The sequence below is a fragment of the Thunnus maccoyii genome, chromosome 13 (assembly GCF_910596095.1).
Source record: "Thunnus maccoyii chromosome 13, fThuMac1.1, whole genome shotgun sequence".
NCBI lineage: Eukaryota > Metazoa > Chordata > Actinopteri > Scombriformes > Scombridae > Thunnus > Thunnus maccoyii.
Genome location: NC_056545.1, coordinates 19817270 through 19838617, shown reverse-complemented (window position 1 = coordinate 19838617; position 21348 = coordinate 19817270). Strand labels below are relative to the sequence as shown.

Below are 21348 nucleotides of genomic sequence, written 5' to 3'. Positions count from 1 at the left end.
ATACCATCAGAGGGTCTTCCAATCAAAACTGAGAGCTCTTACATGGGAAAGCGTCTGTCTTTCTTAACACTAGGGCCATCCCTTGCAGGGTCCTCTGATATTTTGATGGCCTCCTCAATGGCAGCCAGCAGACCATTACCACCCTCTCCTCTGAGAGCTGGACCAAAGCATTCAGGTCTGCGAATGAGAAGTCGTACCACCACATTGGCATTTTCTTCTACGCTCTCTCCTACAGGAAGAAAAATAAAAAAAAAACATATTAAGTTTTAATAATAAGAAAGAAAAAGAGACACAATATGGGCATTAGAATTAAATATTTAAACATTTTGTAACAAATTGAAAATCATACCATTGACAAATACGGCAAAACGAAGAAAGTCAAGGTATTTCTCTCCACCACAAGGATTCCAGCCGATGTCAGGGTAGCCTTTAGCTAAGAGCATTGGACAGCTCTGAAGTCCACATCCAGCCAAATACTTCACCACCTAGAAAGGTGCAGCGCACTCAAGTATTGCCCAATTTTGCTAAAAGCTTTTGTATTCTGTATATCGATCGTACTTTACCATTTCTAAGTCTTGCTCTTGCAGCGCCAATGCCAGCTCATTGTTGTCAATACAAGAGGCTGCAGCCACATCCAAGGGGGTGGAGCCACGCATTCCTACAGAACAGCACACAATGTCCAGCTTTATCTCAGCTCACACACACACATACCGTTTTCAAAACAAACCATCAAGAACTCAACAAAGACAATCACCAAGGCCGATGCCGCTGTTCTGCAGCAGGTAGCTGAGGTGGTCAAACATAGAGCGCTGGTTTTGACGACTGATACGACAGAAATAGCAAAGAAAACGGCAGCAGTTTGTCACCACTCGGGGGAATCTGATCTCCTGTGGGCAGAAAATATAGCGAAAAGTTAGGACACATAAGATTAGTATATTGTCTACTTTTGTGTATTACCTGTTGGTAATTTAAAGCAAGGTCTATCTGCAAACTGAGCATTATTATAATCCAGTTGAGTGGATTAAAAAATGTACCTTTGAGTCCCCGCCACCCAGTACATTAACCATGACCTCCATGACAGTTTCATGCATGCCCAGAGCTCGCATCAAGTTGGGGTGTTGGTAGAAAACTTTGTTACTCATAATGTTCCTACAGAAGACAAAAATAAAGTTAAAGTATAGTTTCAATCACATGCAATTATTCAACGATTAATTTCAAGGCAAAATCAATTTTGTACTAACCCAATGCTTTGAATCATGAGTCTCTCTTCTTCTGGACCCATCTGGACAATAAGCAGGGAGCGGATTTGGCCTAAGCACTCCAGCAGGTCCATAGTGTCCTGAATTGAAACTGCATTGATGGTGTAGGCCTTGGGAAGGGCACGTATAAGCTCACCCAGCCCATCATACTGCCTGTGAAGGAGGCTGAACATCATACGCACTAGCTCAGGGTTCTGAATAAATGATTCCTGGGCCCAATGGATCATAGTATGGGAAATCAGTTCCTGCAAGGTGCCTGGTGAACAGAGTACAAAGAGTTAATCAATAATACAAAATAAACTATGTTGATATCAGAGTGATTGCAAAAGAGGTTTCTGATATAGTGTGGCAAAAATTCAATTAGCTACTTTGAAAGTACTGGAAAGAAAGTTACTCATTTCACTTTGAAATGACAAACACAGAGCTAAGTGGCTACCAATGTTTTAAAGATCTGATAATATGACATATGATCTGATAATCTTTGTCTTTAGTCACTTAACAAGTTGAATTAGTACCTTTTCCTCCAGATAAGTGTACATTTATCTATAAAAGTTACCCATTGTAGTTTCATGTGACATGTAAAAGATGGGAGGCTCACTTGGTTTTTTATCCTCCTGTGGCTCAGGCTCCACCTCTACCTTCTTCTCACGGAGGTTTTTCACCTTCTCCAGCAAACGGAGCAGTCGTCCGTGGAGAGAATTATCCACTTCTTCCTCTTGCTCTTCTTCCTCAATATGAACACCTGAGGTTGAGGTATTAAATAAGATAAGAACTTATATTCAAACCTGACATTCACAGTGTTCGTTTTAAATGCTGATGTCAGTCAACGTTATAGATAAAAACTGACCACAGTGTGCAAGCAGAGCATTGTGGAAAGCCAGTAGAGATTCGCGGACCTCGTCTGGAATAGGGCACTCCTCATCCTCCGCGCAGTTCTTGAAGTTCATGAGCATGTTGACCTACACAGCCCCATGCAAAGGTACAAACCAGTATGGCTATAATCTCAGTTTTGGAAAAAAAATCTATCGGAATATATCATCTACATTTGGCAAGTTTTCTACTGGGATAACAAAACGCATCAATCAATGACAGTGCAGACATTTAAGGTTAAGTCCTACAATGCTTTTTTCGTAGGTTTAAGTTTGTCTTACTCAAATGTACTCATTAATATGTATTTGTCTGAGTGTACCTGCTCCTGTGGTGGGGAGCGGAATTCACGGGTCTTGCGGGCAGTCTCAGCAGCACTCATGGTGAAGGCCAGCATTAGTTCATTGTAGCGCTGCCTCTGGTTGGACTGTATTTGGCTGACAAACTGGTCTGAAAAGGCAGTAATGGCCTCCACTCTGTGACGTAGCTCACAGTCACAGAAATACTGCAGTAGAGTACACATCTGAAGAACAAAAGCCAAGTGAACTACTAACTACTGTACTAATAGTATCATTGAAAAAAAGGAGCTGTCATTTTATGGCATAGGAAACCATCCATACCTGCAATTTGACCGACTCTGGTAGCTTCATCTGGAAAAGTCCTTGCTCTAGATGTTCCTCTTTAGCCTCACCACCAGTCTCTCCAGGTTTTGTCTCTTTCTCTGTTTCCTCAGCTCCTTTCTCGCCATTTACTTGCTCTGTCTCATCCACTATTTCTTCATGTGGCACGACAGATCCTGTCTCTTCTAATTCTTCCTCTTCCTCCATTTCTTCCTCCTCCTCTTCACCTAGGCCATCATCTTCATATTCCTCCTCTTCCTCCCCCACAGCTTCCTGCTCTTCTTCCATCAAAGCTTGCACTTTTGCGGGTGCTTTTTGTTCCTTCTCTTCCTTCACCTTGTTCTCCTCGGCAGGCTCCTCTGCTATCTTACCACTGAAGACTGTGGGTTCAATCATCTCCAGGATGTGTGTGACATCTTCATCATCAAACACACCCATGATGAGAAGGGTGCTAATGAGTTTCAGGATTGGAACAAAATGAAATTCAACACTGCCCCCAACAGGATCTCTCATGGCTTGACTTCCATCTTGCACAGCCTCTATCAGCATGTTCAGGGCTTTGGTCTTCAGCACCTGGAAATACAAGCAGATTTATAGTTATTAGTGACACAAGAGTTCCCAAAAAATGCCTAAGCATGTTCCACCTCACCTGTAAGGGGATGACGGGACTCAGGGTGTAGATGTCTGGATCTGTTCCCACAAACCCAACGGAGGAAAAATGGAGTTTGGGACGCAGACATGTAGTGAGGCCAACCCCAGGTAAAGCATGCGATTTGTCAGAGTACAAGGTGATACTACGTGTTTCATCTGTCATTGGAACTATGAATTCCTTATTGGTTCCCAGGCGGTTTCTCTTAGCAGACTCCAGGTGCATGCTGATGAGCAGGTCATAGAAGCCGCTTCTCATCGGCCCAGGTAGATAGGTGTTCTCTATAGCGTAGAAGAGCTGGGATTCATCCACATGGCTGCACAGAGCGTGAGCCACACGATTGTTTCCCAGAGCGCACACTGAGCCGTACAGCTTCAGAGTATGATAGTGGAATGTCAGCAAGTCCATTCGTTCAGACAGCTCCAGGATATCAATACACCTAGAGGATGCAAAGAGGTTAATTTTGCCCCAAAAAAAAAAGAGCAACATCTTTGTAACTCTTGACAATACAACAGATAAATGCAGAGTGATGCAGCTCTGACCTGCTCTCCTCTGGGATGTGGAGGGCCATCATGGTGAGTGCCTCCTGACACTGCACCATCCAACCCAGTCTCTCACTAACACGCCCTGTCTCTGGAGCCAGGAAGTGGTTGGGCATGCGGCTCCAGATGACTGGTGTTAACATTTGGACATCCAGTCTGGGAGGGCACTGGGGGACGGGGTTCTTGCGTTCACTCCGGAACATAGCAGCTGAGATTGGCATAATGTTCTGGCAAGACAAGTGAAGGACAAATTGTGGATAAGAGAAGACTATGGTTGTAGTGTGTAATTGTAGTCTCAATTTGATTCAGACTGAGTGGAGTGATTCTTTGTTACTGACCTTAAGCTTGCCGAGCTCGATCTGAATCATATTCTGACTCGAAGGCAGGACAAAGACAGCTGGGAATAGTTTTGTGTGGGGCTCCACCTGAAAGAAGGGAACATAACAAGGTTGCATTAAATAACCAAGACTTAATAAGGAACTGTATGAATAGCAGTTGAAGCTTATTAGACCTGGTAAAATGTGTTGATCTCTTTTCCATTAGCAGTAAAAGTCATGAGTCCTGTGTCCAAATCAATAAGACAGCCGATCACAAAATCTTCCTGACTGACTCGGGTCTGCTGTGAGCTGCTGAACTCTCCTCCCCATACCATGTAGCAGTTACTGCGTTTTATGCTGAGGAAGATATAAAAAAAAACAGAAAACATTTTTTAGTGCATTTTTGAATAAAAACACATATTTTCGGGTTCTATATCTACAAGAGTAACATACCTGTCATGTATGTTGCCTTTATCATCACCTACAGTGACTGTTACATTTCTCACTTTGCTGAGGTCAAAATGAGGGTCGTACTGGTGATAGTCAGGTGTAATCCAGCCCACCCACACACCACCAGGCTCCTGGCCCGCAAACACTCGTACAGAGTAATAGTACTGGTAAAGGAAGGATGTGGGAGGGAAAGAAACAGTAAAATTTCAGATGAAGATAAAACTCCAAACAAGTGTTAAAGTCATTCAAATATTGACAGACGAGTACAATTTGAAAAATATTAATAGTGATGTTGTGTATGTTGTTAAGTTAATTACTTCATCTACAGTTAACCAAAAATTGGCAAACTGTGCATGGATTTTATATGTTTCTGAATATAATTTTCAACAGTCACAGCCATACTGTAGTGGTGTTGAGGATTATGTCAACGTCATCCCTGTCATCTGGCACCACATCTTCCACTAAGCGAGGCATTGTGGGAACAACAGGAGGTGGAGTTATTAATGCAGCCTTCTTGGCCTTGAACAGGAATCTGTAAATAACAGGAGCAATTACTCACTGTAAATGAAAACCTAAGTATTGTATCCCAACTGTAGCCTTCCCAAATCCCATAAGGCCTTTCTCAAGTCACTGTGCCACTGTACACGAATCCATACGAACCCCTTCTTCTTGCTTTTCTCAGTTGAGGCATCTTTCTCATTCTCTCCATTTTTAGTAGCAGAAGTCTCCTTAGGCACAGATGGTTCTTTCTTCTCCTCTTCCTGCTCTTTGCGACTTGCTGACTTCTTGAGTATTTCAAAGTCAGAGTCTGGGTCAACCTCTACCACCTCATCCTCAGGGATGGTCAGGGGGCGAGTGAGGAGGGTGGTCCCTGCTGGGACTTTGAAAGTCTCATGAAACTCAACTGGCATACTGAGCCTGAAGAACAGCAGATCTGTGTTGGCATTCTGAGATCCAAACGTCTTGTGGGTCACTTTGATACAAGGGGCAGTTTCCACTGTCCCATCAACACGGGACACCTAGAGCATAAATAAAAGAGGGCCAGGTGGTAATCTAGAAAATGTTAAATTATTTTGTAATGTGGAAAATGTAAAATTTCACTACAATACTGCATCAGGTAATGCAGATACCTCAATGTGAGGATGATCAGTGGGTGCAGGGATGAACTGAGGGAGGCTCTTGCTGAACCACATGGTAATGTCTCTTTTCATGTTAATAGCAAAGGGTTCAAATCCCTCCTGCAGGCCACAAATGGTAAAGTAACGGAGACTGCTGACGTTCTGACCCAAGTTGATCCTGCCGACCTGGGATAAACCCAGACTGCACACAGGTATAAAGCCTGGGGAGGTTTGATACATGCATGAATGTGCATCAGAAACACAAATCAATATGTGCTAATATCCAATATCCATCACAGTGTTGTTACTGTACTTACCCTCTCCTATCTCAATATCCTTGAAGGCCATCTCCGAGCCTGAGTCACTGATCAACATTTCCCCATTTAGTGTGAACATGATGTTCATCTCTGTGAGGTCAATCATACAACCCACCACATCACCAGATTGCCACTGACGACCAAATGGCTCATTTCCCACATGCCAACGTTGGGCCTGAAAATGAAAACCGTTAATTTTAGAGTTTAGTATCACAGAATCTGTGGCAACCTTTTGTAAGCATGCAAACTAGGTCTTGCTCCCACCTTGAAGCCATTGAAGACATACGCCAACTCATCTGCACCAAGTTCAGTGTCTGCGCGAACACTGGGCCTGGCCCAGCCCACTCTCATCTCCCCGACTGTCACAGCCTCAAACTCAAAGTACCACTTCCCCTGTGTGACACCATAAGACTTCTCTGCTCTGAACACTCTGATCTTGTCTCCACGGGAGCTGCCTGGACCATGCCCACCTACATTGTCACAAATACAACAGTGATAATCACTTAAAGGCATACTATGTAGGATTTGTCGGTTGCTGTTTGAAAACACAACATTCAAAGTTGGCCCCTCCTCCCCGGCTCAATGACACCAGAGTGAGCTGAGAGCAGAGCGAGATAGAGAGAGAGAGGGAGAGAGAGACAGAGCAGCAGTGGTCGAACGAGCTAGAGAGCGAATGAGGAGAAGGAGCGGCGTTAGTGAGAACAAAGCAGTGAATCAGATAAATAAAATCTTATTTTTTGATAGTGAGGTTAAGGCAGTTACATTCTAAAGCAAAAATAAACACACCCACGCCTCCACACTACCCTGCGGGAAGGTGCCCCATTGACAGATTTGGTGTGAATGCAGCCAAAGTACAAGGTTACATCCCGTCCACTATGGCCTCTCTGCTCTGTGTGTATGTGTGTGGAGCTCAGCCCCACCCTTGGTCAAACAGACACACAGACAAAGAGCAGAGGAGAGAGACAGGGACAGCGATGTAACCTGGTCACCACACCACCAGTCCCGACCTCACACCCTCTGCACTGTTATTGGCCGGGGGCTACACACCCACTGCCTAAAGGTTGATGCCCAGAAACATCCAGTATACAGCAAAATAATAAGAAAATACAGGCAGGGGGCAGAGTCTCTGCAGATAAATACACCGCCACACACTTTTAGTGCGTCATAAGTGATGATTGAGAGGTATTACTTTTGTGTGAATCTATACATTGTTTTCAGGAAAATCCTACATAGTATGCTTTTAATAGAAAAGCTTGTAGATTCAGTAAAATGCCTGTAGCTTTCATAATAAATTTTGGAGGATAGAAAAAATAAATAAATGAATATTCCTTCAATCCAGCTTGTAGATAGCAGTGCAAACTTACTGCTTTCCTGGTCAGGTGGTTCTATGTTGTAACCATAGCCGATGAGAGTGCGAACAGCCGCACAAACAGTGTCTCTGTTGGTCTTTTTAGTCTTTTCATCGAGTAGGTTGTAAGGAACCAGACGGGGATTGCGCTTGTTCATTATATCCTATACAAAAAAATAATATCAAACATGTAACTGTAATGGAATAAACATATATTTAAAAAAAATCATACAGATGGTGAAATATCTGCGTATATTTATTATCATTATTTTCAAAGGGACATCCTCTTAGCATTAGTGGTAGGATGGAAGATACCTGCACAATACTGTATGTCCAGCCCTGGCGAACCCGGTCTCTTGCCCATACATTGTGTCCATTTTCTGCCAGTCTCTCCACTAGAGTGTTCTGATTAGGAGTCAGCTTGACATGGTTTAGGTCCAGAGGGGCTGGCTTATAACCGCTAGTCTGCATGTAACTAAGGAACAATGGTTTTTGATCAGAATAGCTCCCTTTACAACATCCTGCAATATATAATAAAAGGGAAGCAATGTCAGAAAATCAGTCAAAATAAATGAATGCCTTGCAGCTCACGTTTTGGGAAGCTTGGTCCTTTTCAGATTCTCCTCGGCTTTCTCATCTCCCATTCCTACATGACAGCCCAGTGCCAGCAGAGTCCTTAAAAATGAATGACACAAGGAATTAGAGATACAAAGAGATGAACGCACGGTGCTGTTAATAAAATGAAGGCACTGACTTACTTGAGTGTCTCTCCTGACATTGCTAAATTGTAGTTTTTCTCTGGCTCAGGCAGACTCTGGAAATCTACCAGGCAGGGGTGCAGCTTCTTGTTGTCATCACGAAACTTGATAAAGATTTTAAAAAGAAAAGATAGTGCCAATTGTTTTAAGGAAATTGTATTGTACACAACATTTGCTATGAGAAAGATGACAAAAACTAAAAACACTTACTGATCCATAGGTCCACCCTTGTTCAATGCGGGTAACAGCCCATAATTCATGGCTATTTTCTGCTAGCTTCTCTCGAATGCGCTCCAAATGAGGAGGAAGTACAATCTGAAAGGATAATAAATTCAGTTCAGTGATGAGGAAGATAAAGATGAAAAAGAGTTTGAATAGGGTTTTACCTGTATAGTGTCCACAGGGCAAGGAGTGAAGGCAGTATGTGAGAGGGACTGTGTTGGACCCAACAGGTTGCGGATACCATTGAAATCATGCTTATACTCCTTGATGGGCTCAATCCGCAAACGATCCCTGGGCAGCACTGCCTCGTAACATGGAGCATAGCCTGGTGGTGGAAGGAACTTGAAATCTCCATGTCGCCCTCCGAGAAGAAATCGCAACCTTGTAGTCAGTGTGGAAAATTGGCATTAATCTCATATGTCAATCAAAGTAAGCATATGTAACATAAAAGTTCATAATATTTCACTTTAGAATTTACAATGTCCTACTTGACGCCTGCAGAGAAGCTGACAACAGGGAAGAACAGGCCGTCCAGGTTGAAGTTCTCAAACATGCCCTGAACAGGATGCCCATTGATACGGAAGGAAATACTGGGCACGCTCAGATCCAAACAGCAGCTGATCACATCCTCTGCTGCCAGGAGGTGCTGATTGGGTGTGGCAACATGACGCGGAACACGTCCTGCCGAAACATACAGCAAGTCAACTTATATACTGCACTTGTGTTGTATTTTGTCAATAGACTGTGCATGAAATCTTGGTGAGTTTATCTGTATACCTATATGGGTATCACATGGAAAATGTTGGGCACAGAGAACAAGATGAAATTAAAAAAGAAAGATACAGATATTAAATTTTTAAAATTAAATGTAATACATGTAAATGTCTTTAGAGATAAGTTGTCCAAATCGTGCTGGTTTCGGTCAGATGCAGGCAAAAGTACTTCTAAATCATACCATGTGCACTTTACCTGACCAGAGGTTAATCCCATCAAAGCCGTAGGAGTAGAGGTCATCACCGACACCATTGCACCCCCAGCCCTCCCCTCCACCAGGGTAAGGACTGAAGCCTTCCGTCAGAGCCCAACCCACACGCAGGTGATATGGCTGAGCTGTCAGGAACGGCTCCGCATCGTCCACCATCACCTCAAAATACCACTTTTTGTACTGAGTGGATCCTTCACAAGTTCCAAGGAAAATGTTGGGTCTCATGCTAAAGGAGGATTACAAAACAAAAAACTGTTTCAGTACAAAAGAAAGAGCACAAAGCATCTTCAGATTGTACTGAAGTGTGCTTATACAAAATTGACCCACCTGGTTGCATAATTAATAATGTTGGTTTGAAGTAGGAGGTCACGACCTGGAAGTAGATTCTCTGTGATGAGATTCTGGTTTGATCTCACAGCCACCCCGTTACACACACACAGAGAACAGAGCACATCCAAGACCTGGAGAAAACAGGGAGACAAAAATTCATGATTGCTCCGATCGAGATTTGATACATATGACTATATTTTATACATAAACTCAGCAGTTTCCATTTTTTCCAACATGCTCAGCATATAGTGTTACATGTTCCTGACCTTGTGATTGCGTCCATGCTTATCCAGCAGGGAGATGATTGATTTGATGTGATTCTCCTGGATAATATTCAGCACCTCTGGACTCTCAATCAGAACACAATACAACACCTCGAGGATTCCTGTGATAAAAATGTGACAATATATGAACATATAAACTTTGGCAGTGCATGTGTTTTACTTGGCATGGTTGAAAAGCACAATGTAATGAAATACAGCATTTGAGACAAGGAACACTAAGATATAATGCAATTAAATGCAACATAACAATCTACGGCTTTAAAAATTACCAGAGCTTAAACAACACCTCTCTTGCACAGTCTTGACTAAACATTACAAGCTTCAGAGTTTATGAACCTTGGTTAGTGTTTGTTGCAGGGTTATAATAACAGATAATATATAATAAACCAACAGAAGCAATAAATATGACCTTCTGTAAATCTCAAATACCTGAAGATGCCTCCAAACGATCCAATTTACTGACCAGCCAGTCCAGGTTATCACAGAACAGGGCACAGTTAGCACGATTACCTCTGATCAAAGACGCTTCAGAAAAGAAAAGCAGCAGAAAAGGTTATTAATACATCATATTCACAAACAAGATAGAAAATTACAAAACATACCTAAAATCACCATGAATGAATAGGATAAATCACCAGGTGGACGTACCCAGCAATTCATACAGTAAATTTACTATCTCCTTCCATGACTCTGCGGCTTCTTCCCCAGCGTACTCTGAGAAGTGGGCTGCTGTGTTGTAGACATTGAGCCGATCAACACAGTCCAGAACAAGAGTGATCATTCCCTGTTAGGAACAATTAAGACTTATAAAGAACAGAAATAAAAATATTGAATTGACATAAATCTACAAACTAAATTTACATCCAAACGTGCCGCTGTTAAATATTTTCATGAATAGTCATTCCTCATTAAGGTAGACCAACCTCCTCTTGAAAGAGGTTCTGTCTATTCTTGAGGGAACGAAGCTTGAATTGTTTGTCCTCATGCTCCAGCTCCTCCTCAGGGGGTCGGAAGTAGAAAATTAGGTCCTGCAGGGAGAGCACCACTGTGTCCATAGGCAGAGACGGGGGATTGGCAGACTTGTTTTTTCCACTCAGAGCATCTAGACCTCTGGAGACATGCAAAGAACATACCGAGAATACCACAACAAACTATATATAAAAACAGAAACATGTCTATTAGCAAAGATTTGAATAAAATGTAACTGAAGTGGTGCTACTTGATGAACTGGTTGAAGAGGCCTGTTGTGCTGTGAATCATTCTGGCAGCTTGTGACTCTTCGGTCTGAGATCGAGCCACTGTGAGAGCATCATCCATGTGACCTTCTTTATGGAGTATGGCCTAAGAATTGAACAAAGGGTCCCTTAAAACACAAGTATATACTCAACACTCATACATGCAGTACTGGTGAAAAGTTTGGACACTTCACATTCACTTGAATGACAAGGTTTGTCCATACTTTTGACTGGTATTCTACATTCTGACCTAAACATGTGTAGAAGGTGTAAATATTACTTCAGCTCTCATTGGTGATTGCTGATTTGCTGACCATCTTGCTGGATAATTTGGCTTTACCTTTCTCTTCAGAGGACCCAGACGGGCAGATTTGGCATCAACAGCAGCATAAGTTAACCAGAGGCCAGTTGAAACATGTTGTACAAAGCACATGGACTCTCCATACTTAATCTCTGGCGTGCCCATGCCTTCCACATCTCGCTTCTGAGTGACTTCAATTTTTTCCTGTAGATTAAATAAAAAGGGTGTTATTCATGAAGGCTGTTAAAAATCTCTTTTCTGCACAATGGACACATAGCAGTTTTTCTTCAATTTTTCTGGCACACTTGACTTTGCATGACAATGACCTTTGAAATTCTGAAGCAAAAGGCTGACATTTTGGAATTTGCCTTCTCCGGGTCCACCAACAGCAGTCCTTTCTCTTCGTCCAGGCAAAGGTATCTACCTGTTGTTATGTGACGTACCCGGAAAGACTGGCCCCATTTAATGTGACTACCGCTCCATCTATAGTACCAAGAGGCACACATGAATGAGCATCAGCGTACTTTAAAGCCACTAAAAGAGCATGTTTGTAACACATGTTGTCAAATAAAAGGAATTAAGACACTCACGCGATGCGTAATGGCTCAAGTCTCCATAAGGATCGAGCATGACTGCATACAGCCCCACCCTCATAATGAGCAACTCTGAAAAAACAATGTCAGTCATTGATGTATGGCATGTATCAGGGAACATAAGGTCAACAAGTTCTTAAGCACACCACAATATTTAGGTTGATTTCCAACCACTTGAAACTTTCTTAAGATAGGTAGTACGTTGCCATGAGCATTTATCACTTATTTTATCATTATGTAGTAATGCAAGCAGCTCGGTGAGCTTGGTGCATTGAGGGACCCAATTTAAGAATTGGCTAAAGGATAAGTGGCTGTCTAATGTATTAAAAAGTTTGCTGTTTGGCAGCTAACCACAGGCTTTGGGTGCATCACAATATATTACAAGACACACAACATCAGAGGTGTGTTTATAATAAACCTATAATATGCTTTGGAAAATGGTTGAGAAGTGTATATATTTTAAATTAACAGGCTGAAACACACAAGCCATTACTGTCCAAGTGTTATAATATTTAATGGCATGTACAGCAATGAAAGGTGTTTGTCACCTGCGCTCGTCTCCTTGGTCAGCTCCTGGGATTGCCAAACACTCATCCATGTGACCATGAAACAGCCTGAGCACATAACCTCCAGTCAGAAAACCTAGACGACAAGAGACATATTTCTAAGAGAGAACGGACAGTTTTATGGACGAAAGCGACAACAACAACAACAACAAAAACATACCTTCAGCTAGCTCACATCCAGACATCACAGGGGTCATTGTCCACAATGTTTGCATGAAGGAAGCATCTACCATCAAGTCACCACTGGCGTAGGAGAGATGCTGAAAAGAGTGCAGGAGGTAATAATGTTAAGATGAATTGACTGCAAAGGATCAGTTATGGTGCAAGTCAATAAAATCATGGTTACCAGGTATCGCTCTGAAGAAACGCTGACAAGAATGAGGTCATCCCCCACCCTGACCTTCTCGCCTTCAGACCTTTGCTTGGAGGCTGGATGGATGGTCCACCAGCAGGCCTCCCCTGTGACAGACAAATAGATTTAGCATATAGAAACCTGATTCATTGTGTGGGACATAATGGGCAGTAAAGTTCATAGCCACCTGTGGAGTCCTCTTGCAAGCCCACATCAAAAGCCAATTTGTCGGTCAGTGAGCGTGAAGTAGTCAAACAGCTCAAGTACTGCAGCATAAAGAGAGGAGTAACAAATTAGTGTCATGACATGACACGCATTTCAAATGTAGAGAACAACAGACTGTGAGGAGAACCACCACACTCTTAGAACAACATAAGACAGGACAGAGCAGCAGTAAGCAAATACTTGAATGTAAATATGCTCACCATGCTGGAATGAGTGTGCTTCAGGAGGATGGCATGTCCGTACAGCAGAGTTCGGTGACCCCCACCCTGTGATGACTGGCAGAAGGAGGTAGTGGCAGAGTCAGTTGAATGTAAAAAGGGTGAATTTTTACACCTCTTTTTATTAACGGTGCTATATAAATAAAGGGCAACTTTATTTATCAGAAGGCAATATAACAACAGAAAGCCAAACAGTAAGGCCAAACAGAAGCAAGACAAAATTAAGGTAAAGTTAAGATAAAGTTTAAACAAGAAGACATAAGATGCAGAATGTAGAAATGAAGAAATACAAATAAATAATAATAAAGAATAAAAGCAATAATAAGATGACATCACATAAAAGCATGTCTACCTAACCCTAACCCTAACTCCTAACCCTATAGGAATGAGTTTTAGCAAGCGGTTTAAAAGAAGTCGCTGATTCTGCGAGCCTTATCTCCTCAGGCAGGTCGTTCCAAAGCCGAGGGGTCCTGATGTCAAAAGCATGGTCACCTTTAGATTTAAGCCTCGACTTTGGGACGGCCAGAAGAGCCCAACCTGAGGATCTAAGGTTGCAAACTGGCTCATATGAGGTCAACATTTCTGTTATGTAGCTTGGGGCTAGACACAGACGTGCTTTAAAAGTGATCAGTAAAATCTTAAAATCAATTCTAAATCAAACAGGGAGCCAATGGAGAGAAGCAAGGATTGGGTTGATGTGATGTCGTCTGTTAAAACCAGTAAGAAGCTGCATTCTGAAAGCCTATGGACCCTTATAAGCTGCAAGCATGAACTTAGACATGAGCAATAGAAGGAATAAAACCACAGCCATGTCTTACAATTACAACAAATACAAGCATGGTATAAATGATAGGAAATAAATTAAATGAACTCAAGGCAAATGAGCAAAACAATAGTGAAGTTGCATTTTGCCACTAAAAAAAGTACCATTGAAAAGTTTGGACACACATTAAAGTGAGTGGGAAGGTGTGTCCAAACTTTTGACTGGTACTGTAGAATATAGAACAACAAAATAACTGTTAGCTAAAATCTTACTGTTATTGTGTCATCATTAGAGTTTTTCTGGTCCATTGTCTGTTATTGTTATTTGTTCATTGGATACAAATGAGAAACAAAACACAGTAGGCTCAACACAGTGATTTACAATGACAGTGACAGGACATTGTGATAGAAAAAAGAGCTGCGGTTTATGAATAAATCAGTAAAGGTATTGTAAGCTAAGTTTATGATAAAACTAAATGAGGTTGTGAAAGTGAGTTGCAATGGAGTTATGACAAGAAGTCTTTGGCTGAAGCAGATAGACGGACAGAGATTTCATGGAACAGTGACAGGGGAAAACGAACAAACATACCCATTTGTCCAAATCGACGGCCTATAATTGTGAGGTGGGAGAGTGAAGGAGCATGGGGAATGAAGCCGGAAAAGAAAAAGCGTGAGAGTCAATTGCCGTATGAACAATACATTACATTTGTTTACAATATAATGGCTAGATCCCATGGAAAAGAGGCGCCTTTTAATCAAATAGAACTAATTTCCCTCTGATTGTGTGTTACCTCATCCACAGAAGAATTGGACAACATCTCCTGTAATGCCCGCACAGATAAGGACTGCTCCAATATGAAGCAGCAGATAGCCAGGTCTGGAGGGACATTCTGAAATACATGGCATCCAATCAGTAAACATGTTAAATAGTGACCATTGAAATTATCAAAGAAATTGTTAAAAGGCATGAAGCACTGTGTCCTTTCACAACCTGAGCATTTGAGGTGGTCTCAAGGAAACAGAGACGATTCCCAAATCCTTCACATGACAGACACAGCTTGATCTGTTCTTTAAGAATAGAGGCAGTACACTGCAGCACCACATGATCATCCTACAAAGACGACACAAGTCCAAAATGAAAGAGAAGGGTTATTTGGGTACCATTTATACATTTGTTTGATAGCCGACAGCAGAAAGAGACAGGACACATGGAGAAAGAGCATGGATTTTAAATTACTCTCAGGCAAAATAACTGTTTAAGTAAATGATGTTTTTTACATTTTAGGGGTTAGCATACTAAACCTTCTATTCATGACTCTGATAGGTCAAATTCATATGACCCATACTATATTTACAAGGGATGGCATTACAAGCGAAACTAATTTAGAGGTGGCTAAGTAGCAAGGGAGCAGTTAACAAAGGAACACAGATCGTGTTGACGTCTGACTGCATCTCACCACATAGATGAGAGTTTTTAAGTGTGACCAAAAGAGACAACACTGAGGCCAACATAACAGGAATGACACATAAAATAAACTTTAAAAATGGCTGTTCCTCTACATTAAACTACTCTTGTTCCTAACCTTCACTTTCCTCTGTTAGTGTTTTTCACTGTGCCTGTCCCTGGTCCAACTCTAATCTCTCCACCTCTCTGGCTCCATGACACCAGCCACTCCCCCACAAGCTCTCTATTTCAGGCCGCTGCACCTGCTGTTCACACATCCCCCTTTGGAAAGCACCAGATATTTAGTATTTGACGGCCAGGAAAGATTGGCCCACATTGCACTGCTTCAATAATGCAACTAGTCAGTTTTCTGAGGGCAGAAATATTCATAATATCACTCTGAATCCCCTCAGCTCAGAAATTCATGCTCAGCTGGTTGTGTTGTGTGTGTCTGTAAAATACTTGAATCATTCATATCAGTACATGCCAGTAAGAAATATGTAATTTTAGTGAAAAGAGTACAACATAGTTCCCAATAGTATGTCAGTTATTATGAAATTTAATTTAATAAAACTGTAAATTGATATTTCTTACATGATAATGTACACAGGTACGAAGTTAAACATCTGTGGTATGAGCAATGTCTTGCACTAATTGTACAGTCATTCAGGCTCTACACTGGCATAAGCAGTTGCTAACCCATGTAAATTCACTTCTATGGGTGATTTAGACTGTCCCATTTAGAAAGGAAACATGTGCAAAGATGAGGAAAGTATGCAAACTGCAGACAAAAAAGACCTGAGCTGAGAGCCAACCCAGGAATTTTTGCTATCGATTACTCACATTCTCAACATGACACACCTTGGGTAAGGTGTGTGGATATGGTGGCTTTTGTTTTCAAGTTGAAGGTGCAGTACAATTACACAAGTCTTCCATTATGATAACAATTTTTGTCGCTACACCACAGAGCTTTTAAGTATGAGTTTAAGAGAATTTGTATTTTTGTCTATAACAGTCACATTGTTTCCTCTTCATCAATCTCATTGATGAAGATTCCTCTTCATCAATCTCATGTCCTGAACACATGAACTATTCATATATCTTATTTAATAATAACAATGAAACTGCTACCCTGTACAGCAGACTTAAAAGTCAGTAGTTTGCTAATAATATACATCAGCTGTCAGACTGAAGCAAGAAAAATACATCTATCAACAGTGCTGGCACCTTAAAGACAATTCAGCAAAATCCATTCGACTCACTAACAGTCCTCTCTTAGCACATCACAGACGTAAGTATTAAGTGTCTCTCACTTTCTGTTCCTAAGTTACAGCGTGCACAGGAATGTGTCTAAGGGCTAACAGGCTGACCGACAGACAGACAGATGCTAGATGCCATCATGACAACACTAGGCTATGTATTTATCAAAAATTTAAGAATTAGCTATGCAAGAACTGCCATAAAAAGATCTGACATAATGTTTTGAAACTAGCATCTGATAATGACCATTGCTAGCACTACTTTAGCTAAGTTCCTACATGGACTGAAGTAAACAGGTGCTGAAATGGGCCAAGCTTTGAACCTGCTAATCCTCACACAGTAAATATAGAACTCAGCTAAGTTCAGGGTGAACAGCTACAGACTGACAGTAACTTTATGACACATTGTTACATATTTCATTTAAGTATATGCTGTATATCAAGCCATGACATCATGTCAACTAAAAATGTGTTTTTTATTTATTTACAAAATTAAATATGCTAAAACATGCACACTGTTCTTCATCAAAATATCAAGTAAACATTACTTGAAGTCAAAAGACTGCAGCCACACGCTCAGGGTACAAAACCTCTAATCAAGAGGCTATAAGGAAGTGAGTTTTAAAGGGTACTCATGACATGAAAATCAGTCTATAGATATAGATCAGTGTCTGGGTTACACTAACATTAGGGCCAGACTTACCAAGGTCTAGAGAAAATCAAGTGACTTTGTTGAACATCTACTATGGCTGAGTATCACCACTAATAGAGTGTTACGTTAGACTGCTTGCAAGGCCACAGTGCCCTTGGGCAGGCTTTGGCACAGAGATCTTAAAAGGAAATACGATACCTCAGCAGTGAGTAATGCAACAAAAATAAACTAATTTAAACTAAACATTTTATAACATACACTGAGTTATCAATTAAGTGAACATTTTTAACCTTTAAGGTATCTTACAACTGTATTGTCAAGTTTATTTCCTTGTACATTATTATATACTGTATGTTTGTCCCTCTGTTGGCCTTAATTGTATCTGAGACCTCCAAAAGCAAGATTTTGATTTTAAAAATATGCTTATTACCTAAATCGCAAATTGAGGAGCAGCAGCACGTATACCTCAGAACTAGACATCCTTTGGATTCACCCCATACGCCCATATTACATTTTGGCGTGAGGCATGGTCACTGATAATTTATGGCTTATAAATAGTGACATACTGAGCTGTTTTGTAAACAGCAGAGAATGAGTACTTCTCAAGAGATGACCTGCATCTGTAACGGCCATTTATTTCCAAGAAGCAGCACAACAGTACATATTAGATGATATCTGGGCAAGTCCTTCAGTCATCACTCACTGCCGCTTTGTTGTGCAAGGCCAGCCAGAGTTGCCAAGTTCATGTTCTGACTACAAAAATCACAATTTAAATTTAGGTCCCTCCAATCTCCAAAAAAGTGTCAGAGAGTAAAATGGTGGATGGAAATGGGTGGTTATTACTTATGGGATAAAGTCACAGCATCACCACAGTTTTATGGGATAATTCTGCACATACCAACATGGATTCTTGATACAGATACCGATGATAACACACTATCTTAAATACTTAAGTTGCTCTTATTTTCATTCCCTCCAAAAGCATTTCACCTGGAATGACATCAAGAGACAAACTAGACCATATTGACCATGTCAGCTTCATTCTGTTGTAGACCTTTGAACTACAAGCCAAGAAAAATAACATCCATATTCCCATCAAACCAACAGGCATGGTACAACTGAGTGTAGTAGTTCACACGACCATTCACTATCAATGGATTATTAGTTCCAGCATTTGTCATCACAATTAGTCTGACTGCCTCCGATCTCGCTTTAGGATGGATCTGTTCAAATTCACAAATCTAGACTACACTGCCTCTCACACAACCTACTTATAGAAATCTGAACTGAACTCTGTCTTTGACTGGATTTCCACAATTGTGGGGGTTTTTTCTGTGAAGCAATTGTGATCTTCATCCCTGCCCTAGACACTGATGCAACGTTCTGCTTAAAACACTAAAGTGACCCAACTACAGAAAATGTAGCTAATTTTCAGGAAATATGTATTGTCTTATTTGCCATCAAAATTAAAACTGTGGTGTCAGTGTCAAAATGATATAATACTTTTGTGTAACTGTATCAAATTACTTTTCACATTCTATATACATATGTATGTCAACTGTCAACTGGCACCACAAGTTTTCTTCTCAGTGACAAAACACTAACATATCAAGTATCCATTGAGATATAAATAGGTAACAATGGCAACGAAACCAGCCAACTGTTCTTGTCAATCTCTGCTCCATCTCTGTAAAGAAAGTTCCCCAACACAGTAAATGTTTATCTATTATGTGTTAAGAAGTGACAATTACATATAGGAAAAGACTTATTTCATTGCATTGTTGACTGAATATGTCTACTAACTAGCTATAAACTATCTGAGAAGAGGCAGACAGCATCACTTACGGTACGCAAGAACTGAATCTCTTCCTCTCCATCTGCACCTTCTGCCATTCTCCCAAGGCATTAAAAGCAAAACTTTGAGAGAAATGGAAAAATGTTTGTCTCTCAGTTCTGTAACTCCTGGTGCCTCTGTGCCCACCTCATGCAGCAGGGCAATGTTGGTGAAGGTTTGTGAAGGGCAATGGGTGTCCTGTGCCTCTCTCTGGCTGTGTTGTGAGCCAGAGAGATTGACTGTTCATTCTTGTTCACAGCAGCATCATAAAGAGGAGGAGCAAGCTGACAAAACTAGACCAGCAATTCAAATGGTATCTGGACCACTGCTTTGCACTATGTTATATATTAAAAACTGCACTAAAAGTATTAAATTTGAAGCCAGAATAATGCCATAACAACTGAAAAAATGCGTTAAAAAGGAGCAGGTTTTACAGACAGACTGATTTGGCAGTATTTTTCTGGTGTGAAATTTCAACATTAAGAGTTTAATGTGTTTTGAGTATATTCTCTTTGAGAATTTTCTAGTATTTATTATTATGGAGTGGGACTTTCTCCTTGTTTGTTTGGTTAATATAACTGAATGATTCAGTTCAGCTCTATCAGGTTACACCTGAAAGCTAATACAATATTAAGTGGTGTATAGTTTTTATCTGTGAACTGATATAAAGATATACATTGATAAATGAATAAGAGACATACATTAGTTTATAGCACTGCTGTTTGAAGACAACACCTTTATTTTTATTGTTATTTATTAATGCTACTTATATTTATGTATTTAAATTTAAATATGTTTGGTTTGGTTTTGTCATCAAAACAACCTCACTTTTACACATATTCACCAGGACAAGTAAGTTAACAAACAGAAACATTGGTGAAAACCTGTTTTATGTATATGTATGATGTATATATGTTTTTAATATTAAAGGAATAAATTAGTTACTACAAGCTTTTCCAGCATAGCATGTCTTGTAAATGTAGCTTCGAAGACACGACCAATTTACAGAAATTTAGAGAAGTAGTCGTCAAACAAGCAGAATGTAAAATTCATTGTAGCTACTGACTCTTCCTCTAACGGCTGCATCATTTCGCGTTATACCGTCAGCCGTTAGCAGCCAGGAGACCGTTATAACTGCTTCATTTAACGGTAGCTATGATGAGCTAACGTTATTTTATGTGTTAACCAAGAATTAGGCTCTTCTCCGCCCCAAAGTTTTACATAATGATATTAATAACAATACCTACCAATTACGACATTCAAATAAATAAGTCGTGAAGTTCTCTGTTTAAGTTTACAGTTTTACTACCTTGAATAACAGAGTAAGTTTACATACTCGGTCTCCTGTAGAGGGCAGCAAACAACCTATCTACAGTAACGTTACACTTCATGTTATAGGTAACGTTGAGCATCCAACCGGACTTTATGAATATCGTCAGGTATCAGAAACTGTAGAACATGTTATCATCAAATTCAATGAATAACGATACATGTAAGAAAGGAAGGGCATGATGGAGGAAATGGAAAGATTTAGGATATAGGAACAGAATTAAAAAAACATACTGGAGTGCGGTGCTGGTGGATGGGGCAGAAGATGCTGCATCAGCTACCTCCGGAGAACAGGGTTGAATCAGGACACTGTCGGAGTCAATTCACTCCAGAAGATGGCAGTAATGCAACAATATCAATGCCAAAGAAGAAGAGAAGAAGAAAAAGAGCATGAACGTATAAAGAGAACTGGATATAACGTCGGAGGCGGGGCCTCGTTCATTCTTATGAAAGTTGCACAGTGGCGCATGAAGCCAAAAAAAAATCGACTTCCCGGTATGAAAGTACCCGGA

At 40.8% G+C, this 21348-nt stretch overlaps 1 protein-coding gene across 1 annotated transcript in view; it reads right to left on the bottom strand.

Annotated features, from left to right (window-relative positions):
- LOC121909650 (ryanodine receptor 1-like) overlaps positions 1–21014 on the bottom strand; it is a 51877-nt gene extending 30863 nt beyond the window's left edge. The window contains exons 1-47 of the mRNA XM_042430187.1: positions 20755–21014; positions 19519–19590; positions 15310–15429; positions 15110–15208; positions 14908–14928; positions 13539–13613; positions 13301–13379; positions 13108–13220; positions 12922–13021; positions 12744–12837; positions 12193–12267; positions 11929–12085; positions 11642–11806; positions 11286–11407; positions 10990–11176; positions 10715–10850; positions 10496–10591; positions 10049–10167; positions 9780–9913; positions 9437–9678; positions 8956–9148; positions 8632–8848; positions 8456–8560; positions 8246–8349; positions 8079–8162; positions 7803–7962; positions 7504–7651; positions 6404–6609; positions 6140–6314; positions 5835–6043; positions 5365–5723; positions 5107–5236; positions 4708–4868; positions 4449–4611; positions 4276–4362; positions 3938–4164; positions 3396–3834; positions 2747–3319; positions 2449–2649; positions 2107–2218; positions 1858–2001; positions 1242–1515; positions 1035–1149; positions 755–887; positions 564–658; positions 350–485; positions 43–229 (exon numbers count right to left, since the gene is read on the bottom strand). Of these exons, the coding sequence (XP_042286121.1) occupies positions 43–229; positions 350–485; positions 564–658; positions 755–887; positions 1035–1149; positions 1242–1515; positions 1858–2001; positions 2107–2218; positions 2449–2649; positions 2747–3319; positions 3396–3834; positions 3938–4164; positions 4276–4362; positions 4449–4611; positions 4708–4868; positions 5107–5236; positions 5365–5723; positions 5835–6043; positions 6140–6314; positions 6404–6609; positions 7504–7651; positions 7803–7962; positions 8079–8162; positions 8246–8349; positions 8456–8560; positions 8632–8848; positions 8956–9148; positions 9437–9678; positions 9780–9913; positions 10049–10167; positions 10496–10591; positions 10715–10850; positions 10990–11176; positions 11286–11407; positions 11642–11806; positions 11929–12085; positions 12193–12267; positions 12744–12837; positions 12922–13021; positions 13108–13220; positions 13301–13379; positions 13539–13613; positions 14908–14928; positions 15110–15208; positions 15310–15429; positions 19519–19566 (7319 nt within the window). The 5' untranslated portion in view covers positions 19567–19590; positions 20755–21014. The remainder of the gene's footprint in view (positions 1–42; positions 230–349; positions 486–563; positions 659–754; positions 888–1034; positions 1150–1241; positions 1516–1857; positions 2002–2106; positions 2219–2448; positions 2650–2746; positions 3320–3395; positions 3835–3937; positions 4165–4275; positions 4363–4448; positions 4612–4707; positions 4869–5106; positions 5237–5364; positions 5724–5834; positions 6044–6139; positions 6315–6403; positions 6610–7503; positions 7652–7802; positions 7963–8078; positions 8163–8245; positions 8350–8455; positions 8561–8631; positions 8849–8955; positions 9149–9436; positions 9679–9779; positions 9914–10048; positions 10168–10495; positions 10592–10714; positions 10851–10989; positions 11177–11285; positions 11408–11641; positions 11807–11928; positions 12086–12192; positions 12268–12743; positions 12838–12921; positions 13022–13107; positions 13221–13300; positions 13380–13538; positions 13614–14907; positions 14929–15109; positions 15209–15309; positions 15430–19518; positions 19591–20754) is intronic.
- Positions 21015–21348: the final 334 nt, after the last annotated feature.